This window comes from Stegodyphus dumicola, chromosome 10 (genome assembly GCF_044657685.1).
Source record: "Stegodyphus dumicola isolate Sdum_Otavi_A_Nest chromosome 10, ASM4465768v1".
Classification (NCBI taxonomy): domain Eukaryota; kingdom Metazoa; phylum Arthropoda; class Arachnida; order Araneae; family Eresidae; genus Stegodyphus; species Stegodyphus dumicola.
In genome coordinates, this window is record NC_140777.1 from 130,021,035 (window position 1) to 130,034,319 (window position 13,285).

The 13,285-nt window shown below is 33.9% G+C and overlaps 1 protein-coding gene across 1 annotated transcript in view; it reads right to left on the reverse strand.

Moving 5' to 3' along the window:
- The window catches only part of LOC118180139 (uncharacterized), a 108,419-nt gene that overhangs the window by 34,594 nt on the left and 60,540 nt on the right, over nucleotides 1-13,285 (reverse strand). Inside the window, exon 6 of the mRNA XM_085825150.1 lies at nucleotides 7,840-8,390. Within this exon, the coding sequence (XP_085681276.1) occupies nucleotides 7,840-8,390 (551 nt within the window). The remainder of the gene's footprint in view (nucleotides 1-7,839; nucleotides 8,391-13,285) is intronic.

Below are 13,285 nucleotides of genomic sequence, written 5' to 3' on the forward strand. Positions count from 1 at the left end.
ACCTTTGTTGAATCAATGTCCTGTAGCTCTCGTATTGTATCAGGTCTTTATCTATTCCATCACCAAAATGACTTGCTCTTGAGCATTGTAAATCACTTCAAATCATGCCTGGAGATCTTTAATATACTCTTCAGATGATGAGGGTGCATCTGGAAGGCGACCAAACAAGAGATCACAACGCAGACGAAGGTTACAACCAAACAGCATCCGGTAACCGATAATCTCATGGACATCACTGCGATAGGCCAGTAAGAACATTGGTAACATATGGTCCCAGCCCTGTTAATTTCTGAAAACCATCAGCAAGAGGTTATTAAGGATGGTTTCATTAAACCTCTCTACCATACCATCTGAGTGGGGATGTAAAGGTGTCATATAGGCCTTGTCGATGACAAATAGCTTGAAGAGTTCCTTAAAATTTGTAATGTAATTTGTAATGCCAATGTAAAATTTCTTCCTTGATTGGAGTGTAACTGAAGAGGTATTCCTAATCTGGAAATCCAATGCTATAGTGTTACCTCCACTACCGTGACAGCCTCTTGATCAGAAACAGGATATGCTTCAGGCCACTTGGTGCAATAATCAATGATAACCAGGATGTATTTTTTGTTATCAGCAGTTCATAACAGAGGTCCCAGGATGCCAAAGGTGATGTGTTCAAAAGGCACTTCTACATTATAACACCACAACGTCTCTTGGCCGCATTTCCCTAGTCCTTTCTGACCTGCACTAGCATCATATGATTGGCACCACTTTTGCACATCAGCCCTTACATTACTCCAGTAGAAGTGCTTTTAAACTCTATGTAAAGTCTTCATTATTCCTGTTGGACTGCTAGTGTGGCCTCATGTTGGACTGCTATGGAATTCATTAAGGATCTCTGGGATCTAGGATCTTGGAAGTATAAGCAGCCATCGAAACACCTTTCCATTATTCAATTTGTACTTCCGGTAAAAGATGGCATTTCGAGTGAGTCCCAGACAGCCCAATATTGCTTTGTCACAGGATTATAGACCAAAATGTCCTACCAAGTAGGTTCCCCATTTGTAGATTCCATGAAGTCAGTTATGGGTTAAGTGTCGGCATCTCTTAACTGGCCTTTCCTAATTTCTTTGTCACTCCATGGGTTATGATCAGCCGATGTTGAAGTTGCAACTTGTCGTCCAACCAGATTAAGCAGCTTGTACTTTGCTTCGACCCTGGAAAAATATTAGCAGCTTTCTGGGCATTGAATACATGTTGTTTCCACGTAATGATCTTTTCCAATAATGGATATTTATGTCATTTTTCTGAAGTCTTTGTATCCATTTGGTTATTTGGTCTTTGGGATTCTTGAAATTGAATAGCCAGGCCAATGACGAATGATCTGTACGGAGCTGAAATTTTCTCCCATACAGGCAATGGTGAAAATGTTCTATGGCTTTAACTATGTTGAGCAACTCTTTTCTGGTGACACAGTAATTTCTCTCCAGTTTAGATAGATCAGTTTGCTATAACACATTCTTGACCGTTTATTTCTCAAGACAAAACAGCACCGATACTCTCAATGCTTGCATCCATGCCAAGAATAAATAGTTTGTTGAGCTGAGGATACATCAGTATTGAAGCAGATGTTAAAGCCTGGTTCAGTTTGTTAAATGCATCCTCACATTCTTTTGCCTACAAAAACTCCGGATACCATGAATAAAATCAACATAGATGGAAAACTAAACATAAACATCATGTTTGGAAGTGACGCCTACCATCACACGGCACACAAATATTACAGATCTTGCAGACTCAGCTTAGACGTTCTACAGAAATATACTTTTCCCCTAGACTTTAAAAATAATGAACTGCATTCTGCCTCTGTGTGCACAATCCTATTCGGAATTATCGATGAAGGACTTAAGTCCATCCAGCAAATCTATTGCCCAAGACAATATCACAGTGCCAGCAAGAACATAATTTTTATTTCCTGTATCCTTAGCCAAAAACAGAAATTTCTGGTACGTCATAATGGAACATTCATGTTACAGTAACACTCCACGAGGACTACTAGTAGACTTGGCACTTATCAACTTTCCAATCCTCCAGGTCAGAAAGAAAGTTCAACTAGATTCTATGTTGACTATCGCCGGTTGAACGATGTTGTAAAGAAAAACAGCTATGCTCTTCCTAGAACTGAAGAGATTCTGGACAATCTTTCTGGAAGCAAGTGGGTTGCGACGCCTCATTTAAAGAGTGGATACTGGCAGGTAGAGATACATCCTGATGACCAAGAAAAGACAGCTTTTACTACCAGACAAGGACTGGTAGTTCCAGATGCCGTTTGAATTATGTAGCGTACCAGCAACATTCAAACGCCTAACTAAGACTGTGTTGAGAGGTTTTTCCTATGAAGCCTATGTGATACACCTGGATGACATCATCATCAGCAGGAAGAGTTTTGATGAACATCTAGAAAATTTTAGAAAGGTGCTTCAGACACTGAAAAAAGCCAAGTTAGAGTCCTGCTAAATGTAAACTATTAACACAGAAATTGGCTTACCTTGAACATGTCATCTCTGCCGAGCGTTTCAGAAAAAGTGTCAGCGGTTACAGAATGGACACTCTCTGAAAGTATTCATCACCTAATACGTTTCCTGGAACTTTTCACCTACTATAGGAGGTCTGTGAAAAACTTTTCTTCCATCACAATATTGCTTCACAAACTGACAGAGAACAAACAAATGCTCTTGTAGACAAAAGAACGTTAGGATGCATTTAACAAACTGAAATAGAACACTTGTTCTAATCCTGACGGACAGTATATTGTCCCCCCCCCAAGAAATAAATTTTTGAGAATGTGTCGTGGCTTACAGGAGCAAGTGTTTTTCTAAACCAGAGAGGAATTAAGGTGTCACCAGAAAAGAGTTGCTCACCATAGTTAAAGCTGCAAAACATTTCCACTATTATCTCTATGGGAGAAAATTCCAGCTCTGCACAGATCATGCATCTTTGGCCTGGCTATTCAGTTTCAACACATGGGACCATCCAGATGAGTTTACCTTCCAAATGTTGAGCCAAATCTTTCTGGATGATAGTAACATTAGCTCCTATATCGATGGTCATATTGCAGGGCACTCCATTGATATGTTGCATGATGAGAAGTCCATTACTGTCGGCATCCACAGCAGAAATCTGAAGTGTTTTTAAAATGGGGCTTCTCATTATCTGGCAGCCTCTGCTACATTCGATGGTCACTAATTTCTTCCTCACATTCTTGCTGGGGAGTGGTATTATTTTCTGTGGGGTGTATTGCAGTTCCTTCTATGTGGCTTTAGCACTGCATTTCCAGCATTTTAGGATCAGTTTCTTGTCACTCCTATTCTGTCTCAAGGCACTGACTTGACTGGTTAAGTCGTCTAGATCAGCAATCACTTGATTCTATGGCTCCTGAACTTCAGCAGCTCTGAGTAAGTGGCGGTCTCTACAAGTTGCTTGCTGGGCTGCCTCGAATTCCATAGCCTAAAGTGAATTTTAAATCTTTAATATCCACCAGTCTCAGGGCCTTAGATATCTCAGGATACCGGATGCCATCAATGAAGTACTGCAGGGGCAGTATTTTCCTTGTTTCTGTTGAGCAGACCCAAAAAAAAAAAAAAAAAAAAAAAAAAAAAAAAAAAAAAAAAAAAAAAAACCAGATGAAACAGCCTTGCAACATCTAAGGAGTGCTCCTGCAAAGTCTCCGTATGCTTCTCTTGGCAAGATTTTAACTGAAGCCTGCTACAGTCTTTTAAGCATTTCTTGGCAAAGTGCAGCTCCAACATGTTAGATAGAGTTTTGAAGTCCAGCCTCTGGTTTTGGGACAGAGTTTGAAGAAAATCCACAGCATCTGCTCTAAGAGAAGTGGAGAGATGACAGGCCTTAGTTTGAGAATTCCACCATTTGCATCTGCCACTATAGAAAATTGTGTCTTATAAACTTAGCAGGAGGTCAACCATCATATGTGGATAGCTTTAAAAAGTGAAGAGAAAGCATGGGTAAAGCTTTAAAACCATCAGAATTGCTTCCTGCCATCGTTATGAATGTCTTTAAGGTATGGACTTCTTTGGTGACCGCAGAAAGCCTGTCATCAATTTGTTGTTTGATAGAAGGAACTCCTTCTTTGATTTGTTGTTCCACTACAGAAACTCTTTCTTGAATGTCTCAAACTTTGTCTTCAAACATGTTTACTCTGCCTGTCTATTAGCCTTGAATTTATTTTTGGTTATGCAGGTAATTCCTCTTTCATTTCCTCTTGATCTGCTTCAACCTTTTCTTGAAGAGCTTTCATCTTTTCATTAATAGATTTCTTCTCTTCTTTGAATGCAGCAAAGGCTACCACCAACTGCCTTAATTGCTTCTCCATAGCTCTTGTCACTGACATTCAATTCCACTTCTGACACCAAAAACTGCTGAGTGTGTGTGAGTTTGTAATACATTAATACATACAGGTCTGATGATAAGTAGATAAAATTTATTTTATCAAAAGTAACACTTCAGAGTTCTGGAACTTTCTAAAAAAATACTCAAACAGCTGTTCATAGTATGACAGAGTACAATGAGTAGTTACACTTCAAACTACTAAAAACATTAAAGACAATGCAATGCAAAGTGCATCTAAAGAGGAAGCTAACCCAGAGATATCTCAGTACTCAAAACTCTTGCTGCACTAACAATTCCCAACAACAACTGACAGCAGACGCTCTCTCCTGCTTACTAAAGGGTGTCCCGAAATTAACGCAAGATTTGAATTTGGCACCATTTTTGCATTAAGCTGTTGCCAACCCTGTAAAAAGAACAGTTTGAAAGCTGAGAGTTTAGGGTTAGTAAAAATGGAGCGTTATACAGTACAACAACTGTTTTCATTATTGAACAATATTTTTTAAATAATGAAAGTTTGGCGGCCGTAGTTCAAAAATTTTATAAAAAATATGGTAAAAATAGTGTTTTAACCTCGTCAACTGTGAAAAGATTAAGTAAAAAATTCTGACTGGATCAATTGGAGACGCTAAACACACCAGTCGTCCAAAAAAAAAGCCGTTTAAATGTCAATATTGAAGCAGTGCGTGAGAGTGTTGGTGAAAACCCAGGAACATCAATTTGGCGTCATGGACAAGAATTGCAAATTTCAAGAAGCTCTCTACAGCGCATACTCACAAACAAACTGTGTCTTCATGCTTACAAAATTGAATTAACACAAGTGAAGCCTATTGACCATGAACAGCGAAGTGAGTTCATGGAATGGATTATTAATCATCAAAAAGTGGATGCTGGTTTTTCGAGCAAAATAATCCTAAGCGATAAAGCACATTTTCACCTCGATGGCTTTCTTAATCGCCAAAATTGCCGTGTTTGGGGTTCGAAGAACCCATGTGTGATTAGTGAAAAACAAATGCACCCACAATGTGTCACTGCTTGGTGCGGATTTGGGACAGGAGGGCATCATCGGACCATATTTTTTTGAGAATCAGGGTGGTCAAGCAGCGACATGATAACACAGTTCTTTCTGCCAAAATTGGATGATACTGATGTGGCCAATATGTGGTTTCAACAAGACGGTGCCACATGCCATACAGCCAATGAAACAATTCAATTACAACAGAAGACATTTCCTGATCGTATAATCTCTCGTTTCGGCGATCAGAATTGGCTCCCTAGATCATGTGATTTAACACCATTAGATTTTTTCTTATGGAAATATTTGAAGTCAAAGGTTCATTCTAACAATCCCACAAGCCCACATGCATTACAAGAGGAAATTAAACACTGCATCAACGAAATTCAGCCGCAATTATGCAGAAAGGTTACGAAAAATTTCGACAAAAGGGTGTGTATGTGCCAACAAAGCCGTGGATGACTTTTGCCCGATGTGTTATTCCATAAATAACTCTATCCTATGTACTTTATGATTCACTTAAAAAATAAACATCTAAAGATTAAAAACTCTCTTTTATATTGAATTCAAATCCTGTGTTATTTTTGGGACACCCTTTAGTTTTCATCGGCTGATGAGAAATTTCTAGTAGTTCCTGAATTTATTGGAAGGCATATGAGACTGGGTACAGCTACAGTTGCATCTCAAATCAATTACAGTTAATCAATTACAATACCTATTATGGTGATACAGGAACCAGACCAAAATGTCGCCAAATTTGGCAATTTCTTGCCGAATTAGCGAGATAGCTATTTACTCAATGTTAAATAGACTTGCCCCTATATTCTTATTTTTCCGGCACAGCACCTTTTCTCTAGATTTTCATCTTACATTATACAGAAAAATACAACAATTGCATATATAATTTCTTTAAAATTATCTGTATGCACGCAAAATTCATAACAATACCAACACCATTCCTTGTGAGACTTGAACTGACAATCTTTGGCAGCAGAGGGCAGCACTTTACCCATTAGGCAAGACGATGCTGTAAAAACAATCTTAAATTGGGATCGATTTTAAGTAAAATTCAAAATCCAGGATTTTATCACTATTTTCTCACAACAGTCTACTATTTTATATTATTATCAACCATATCTCATTTATGGTTCATACTTATGATTAATTACTCTTTATAAATTTGAGAATTTTCTTTTAAATAGTATATTTAATTATTGTATTAATGTACATTTTTAATTAACATCTGATATTTTTATTAAGATTATTCCACTTGATTTCATATTTTGCTAAGAAGAATTTTAAAAGCATACTCATTTAAAAAATGTAGTAAAAGCCAGACATTTTTTAAGAGATATCTGAAACTGACAAGGCAAGCAGCAAAATATGAAGCTGAGTAAACTTGTATATCTCCGGTCATCCAGAGAATACTGCCTCTGAACTCATTACTAATCGGTTACAGCTTTATGCACTAATGCATCATCGTATTGTTGTGAATTGTCCTTTAGTGACAAAAACAGCACAAAACAAACTGTATAGCAAAGAATAATTCTTGTGTTCATTAATAAGGATAGTGTCAGAATTATACACATTTTTTGCGTCTGCTTTATTTTGGCCACCATGTACAAAATAATACATTTAGCTTTTATGCAGTACTGTTTAAGGAAGAGGTTTTCATCCTTTTTCACCCTATGCACCATTTTCCCCATCGACAGTTTATCCCCCTCTTTTTCAAAACTTGAAAGTTAAGTAAACACGTTTATTTAGAGTTAGATGATTCTTTAATGTTTTTAAAAATTAAAAAAAAAAAAAAAATCTGAAATGTTTCAGATTTTAAATTACGTCCAAAGGAGTACCGTTGTTTTATCACAATACGAGAAATATACATACATTTATGCAGATTTTTCATTATTTAATTTCTTCAAATATAATGCAGGACTCTGACATTTTGTGGCAACAGTTTGAAAAGTGAACCGACATTTATGAGTCCGACGCAAAATGCCAAAACGAAACTAATAGTCCTTTGGGATTCAAATCCCTTTGGACTAAAAAAAAGCATAGAAAATATTGATAATACCAAAGCTTGAATAAAAGTAGTTTTTTTAATGTAAAACTAAAATTAAGAACTTAATAACTAAAAAAAATTGAGTACATTCTTCACTAAAACTATGAAATTCCCTCCAGGAGACAATTCTCCCTGGTTGAGAATTCCTGGTGCAAAGGATTAAATCTGTTATCATTTGAAAAAAATAAAATATTGCCAAATTTTCAGCATCAAAATTTTATACACCAAAATTTGAAAACTTCGTAAAATATTAATTAGAATACATTTGTTTTTAATCAATTACAGTGCTCATAACAATTCTTATTAAACAAATATATATAAATATGGCATTCTAAGATTTTATCAAAATACTGCATTAGCAATATTAAAGTCTTACCTTGCTAAAGAATTAAAAAATGAAGGAATTAAACTGTTAGGAATAGTACTTTTCTTATTGACTTGTTTACTACCTAGCTGATAAGATATAGCTACTGGATGCTTAGATGGTTGATAAAGTTTTCTCTTTTTAACTGGCCTTTGTCTAGTTTCACAAATTTGAACAACAAGTTTAGGCTGAGTAGCAGTTTTGATTCTAGTAGCAACAGCATGGGTAGTATTTTTGTTTTCAGAATTATCTGTACAGTTAGCATCTTCATTTTCAGAATTGACTGCATGTTTAGTGTTTTCATTTTCAGAAGTATCTTCATTTTCTGGAATACCTTTATCTTGAAAAACGGGTTTATTCTGTGGAATGCGTTTATCTCGAACAGCAGGTTTACTTGGTGGAACACGTTTATTCCGAGTTGAAAGTTTATTCAGATGGCGACTATGTTCCTTCCAACTAGGATCTGTTGGTTGGCTATCCACAAAAGTAGTTATAATAGAAGATCCATTAGATTCGCTATCTGATAGGTACACAAATTTTGTCTGTGGCTGTTTAGGAGCATCCTGCACATGAAAGAAAAAATACATAAGAAATAGCAAAAATTAAAACACACTTTTTAAGTTTAGGAATTTAAAAAAAAAAAAAAAAAAAAAACTTAATTTACAGAAATATGACACAATGCTGTGCTTTCAAATACCATGCAAGTTATATCAACTGATACATTGAATTGCGATATGAATTCAAATAAAACAATCACTTGCGTGTAAAAAATTAATGGCACTCACAACATTTAATCACAACCACTTTAGCAGAAGTCACCAAACTCTGGCAACCATGCGCATTTCAGGTAAACATACTTATAACAATCTTTCAACAGTTGTTCCAAATTTCAACAGGTTTTATACACAAATCATGATATTTTTTGCTGTAAATTAATATTAAAATATACACTTGTGGAATTTACCAGGAAAAAAAAAAAATGTTAGAAACTGCAGTAAAATTTCTGCACTAATACAGAATTTTGCAGCAGAATCTCTAAATGGAACAAGAAGATATGTTTCATAGATACTAGAGCTGACAATATTTGCGCAATGCGAAGTTTCTGAAATTTTATGATGTTTTTTAAAGCAAAAATAAATCATGGTGTACTTGAGTAAAACAGCGCCAAAAAAAAAAAAAAAAAAAAAAAAGAAGAAGATTTGGTAACAAATGCAAGTGTTCTACTTCTTTTAATGTATCTTACAATCCTTATTTAATACTTGAAATTTATATTTTAAATTGCTAAAGTAAGTTTTCTTTTTATATGTAGATAATGACTTCCACCTTGAGACAAATATCGATGTTTGGGGAATCTTTCTAAAAACATTTCACGAAAACCACCAACTTGCACCCAATAAGTAACTTTTACTTTTTTTATTTGAAAAAATTGTCAAATGGTGGCAAGGTGATTACGTTCATACATAAGTACCAAAATCATGAATAATGAGTTAAACTGATACAATTACAGAGCCTACAAGCATTTATTTCCAAGATAAACATTTCTCGTTCAATATTTTGAATTAGAATTTTTTTAATAGTCTTAAAATGTTTAGTTTTTAAATATTTTTTACTTAGCTATCCCAAGAAAAAACGTATTCTTCAATTGCAGTACTGTGTCAATGTCCTCTGAAACATACTTAACTCTTCCATAAAGCGAGCATAAGTCAGATATTGAATCGCACCTAATTTTAAATCTAAATATACCTCAAATTATTTAAAGACACATCTTGAAAACGCTTCCTTTTGTAATTAACAGCATTTCGAATAATAATTTTATAATTACAAGTTTTTCAAATTTTAAAATAGTATTTTTACAAAATTTATATATTAACTTATTTTTATTTTCTTTTTTTTTTCTACATTTATCTAAATACGTATCAATTGCCTACAATTAATTCAGAAGAATATATATGTATAAGAAGCTGACATACACTGACGAAAAAAAAGGGGGGACAGTTATATATCTCCTGTTCCACTGGGCCAATTGACAAAATTCAAATTGCGTTTTTCATGTCTGGAAAGCGTGACTTAGGATATATATTAGATTTATATATAGCACCATTCTAATGTAGGTATTTTGACACACAAATTGGACTTTACCTGAAATGGCAAGCCAATTTTTTTTCCATATTTCAATTCTACAACTCAAAATATTAAATTTTGTAAAATTTGGCACAAAATTTATGGAGAAATTCAAAATCTTGGTGTATTTTTTTTCAGCTTTCACCAAGAATAATTTACTTGGCAAACTTCTTAATTTATAGCAAAATACTTAAATTTTCCTATTTTCATCATAGACGAACAGAAAAAGGTCATCATTCATACTTTCAAATAATTTTAACAAAGTGAATAAATCACATTTGACGTTATTATCGCTCATAAAAAACAAAGATGCTAAATTTCAAAATGCTTCAATATGTAAATTCATGTATATCTTTGAATATTTTGAATAAAAAACTCTAATTTTTTTTGCAGATGTGCCTAGAAATACATCTACTTTAAGACGATGTGAAACATTTTATAGGTTATAACACAAACAGTTTTTTGAAAAATTTATAAAAAATACAAATTTTAAAAATAAGTCAAAAATAAGTGAATTGTATTTGGATTAAGCCTAAATTTCGAATTCTGGAAGAAGGAATCAACTAAGTTTTGAAAAAAAAAAAAAAAAAAAAAGAGAGAGAGAGAGAGAGAATAATAAATATATATCAAATTCAATTAACACTGAAGAGTTACAATTTTGAGAGCTTTCTTTTTAAAAATTTACTTGTGCAATTTTACAAAATTTGGCAATTTGGTATAATTTGAGTCATAGAATCGAAATATGGAAAAAAAAATGGCATGTCATTTCAGACAAAGTCCGATTTTGTGTCAAAATACCTATATTAGGTATAATGACACAATCTATGTATGTATTAGATCAAATCTATGATATGTATTAAATTTATGTACAGCTATATTGTTACGCTATACATAAATCTAATACATATCCTAAGTCGCGCTTTTGAGACATGGGAAATGCAAGTTGAGTATCATCAATCAGCCCACCAGAACAAGAGATACAGAACTGTTTCTTTTTTTAGTTCGAAGGGGCTTTGTCCCTGTTGTTTCCATTTTGCATTGAATCACTATAAATGTTTGTAACAAACTTGCGTGTGCAGTATACAAGGTGGTAAAAAACTATCAAACAAAAATAGAAAGGCAGGTAGAAGTGACCAAAATAAGTAGATTTTATAACAGAATGTGTCTGCAGGAATGTTGCACTGAGGTGGTACATGGCACTATTGAAGCAACAGATAAAAATATTCTGCTGGTGTAAAGTGTTGTTTCCTGAGCCAGTTTTGAGCAATATACATTACTACACGAATGCAGATATCATCGACATGCATTTTATACATAGAGCTACAGAAGAAAGCAGAGCAGCAGCTAAGAGGACATATTTGAGAATTGTTCTTTGAACTTCCTATCAATAACTGCTCCATTTTAACCAAACTGCCATAGATAAAATGCATGTCAGCAAGTTTCACCTTCATGTAGCTATATATGACACTCAAAATTTGTATGGGAATTGACGATTTACATTATTAGAACATCTTTGACTGCAGATAAAACAGCACCCAGTAACATCTCAACATCCCATTTACACACAAATATTTTATTACAAAATCTCTTTATTTAGATCTCTTCAACCTGTCTTTACTTTTTGCCAGATATTTTTAAACACCCCATAAAAGTCTGAATAAGTAGACGTGAAAATAACTAGGATTAATACACTAATGTAAAGACTAAAAATAAACAGTTAAGAAAGACAGAAATAAAAAATCCCTTGTTTTAGTATAAGCAAGTAATTCTACATATTCAATGATATAAAAATAGATTTCTATACATAAAGTTGACAAAAAAAAAAAAAAAAAAAAAAAAAAAAAACACACATATATACAAGTGTAGATTGAAAAAATGCATATGAAATAAAAAATTATTCTAGTTAACCACTGCACAGGAAATCTACATGCATAATTCCTACAATAAAAATTTTCAAAAGTAATTACTGATTGATTTATTCGATTATGCCAATTATGCGAAGGTTACTTGCTAAGTGGAGGAATACCTTCATGAAGGACGCTTTAAGGAAAATTGACTCATATACACATTACACATGGGAAAAGCAAAAATATGCCTACAGAGCCAGTTCATTCACCAGGTATCAAACCAAAGTTGAACTACCAGTGTTTAGCAACTTTAACACATGGCCACTGGTGGGCCTTCCAAAGGTAAATTAATCTAAAAATTTTTAATTTCTAAAATTGGAAGTGCAAGAGCTCTAAAGGCCATCAGGAAGAAGGGTAAAAAAAGTCATAATAATAAAAAATATTATGACTAATGATTAAAATAAATTAAAATCCAATGAGATATATTATATCTTTATATCTCATTGGATTTTAATTTTATTTATAATAAATAAAATTTAATAAATTATTAAATTCACAATAAATAGTTAAATAAAAAAATAAAATATTGGGTCTCATCTTATTTGGAGCTCCCCCTGGACTTAAATTTCATTCAGAAAACTAAGAAATAAATAGCTTAGGTGTCCTCCAGCTGAATTCAAGACCTGAATAAGCAGTTTAACGTACTGTTTCAAGGGTTGAGAAAAACAAAAGCCATTCTTTTCCCAGCATACCAATGGAAAAAAATTAAAATTTTTAAAATAGAGAACAAACAGAATGATAGAAACAATATGGGAGTATGGAAAGAAACTTAATGGAGAAATGTAGCTTCGGAAACAAAGAGAGAATAGTCCCAAGCTTTCTGACCGCAATGCCCTGCCCATATAATTTCACCTTAATTAAGGGCAGTAGTCAAGCACAAGAGAGTAGCGAAAAGCAACAAAACAAAACTCGAGAACAAGGAAGTATCCAAAGTAAAGAATTTCAAAATGGTGAAGAAACAGTGAATGATGGTTCAGTTTGGAAAATAGGAAATATTTCGACAAGTGTTACAGGAAGACATCCTCAGCAGAATGATAAGTTCTTAGAAGCAACCAAGAACTACTAGTAATAAGTCCAGATCGCAATGTTTTGCAATGTCGTTTCAAGAATTTTCGAGAAAGCACAGAGCACAGATTACTTAAGCGAGAAATTTGGTAGATTTCACTGAAAGCACCGCGCTCAGTGCCACCACAGGGTACATTTAGTGATTAAAATTTCAACAATTACATTAATTTTCTAATGGATCAATAACATTAACCTTTCCAAAACTCTAAGTGAAAACCTTTGGTGATTCCTTCTTTTACGATATGAAATATTCGAATATTAATAATAAAAGACACCAAATCTCGAGTTTTGGAATTCAAATCTTTTTTTAAGATTTGCATCTGCAGATTTGAAAGTCATCCTTAGAGAGAATCGAACGTAACTGT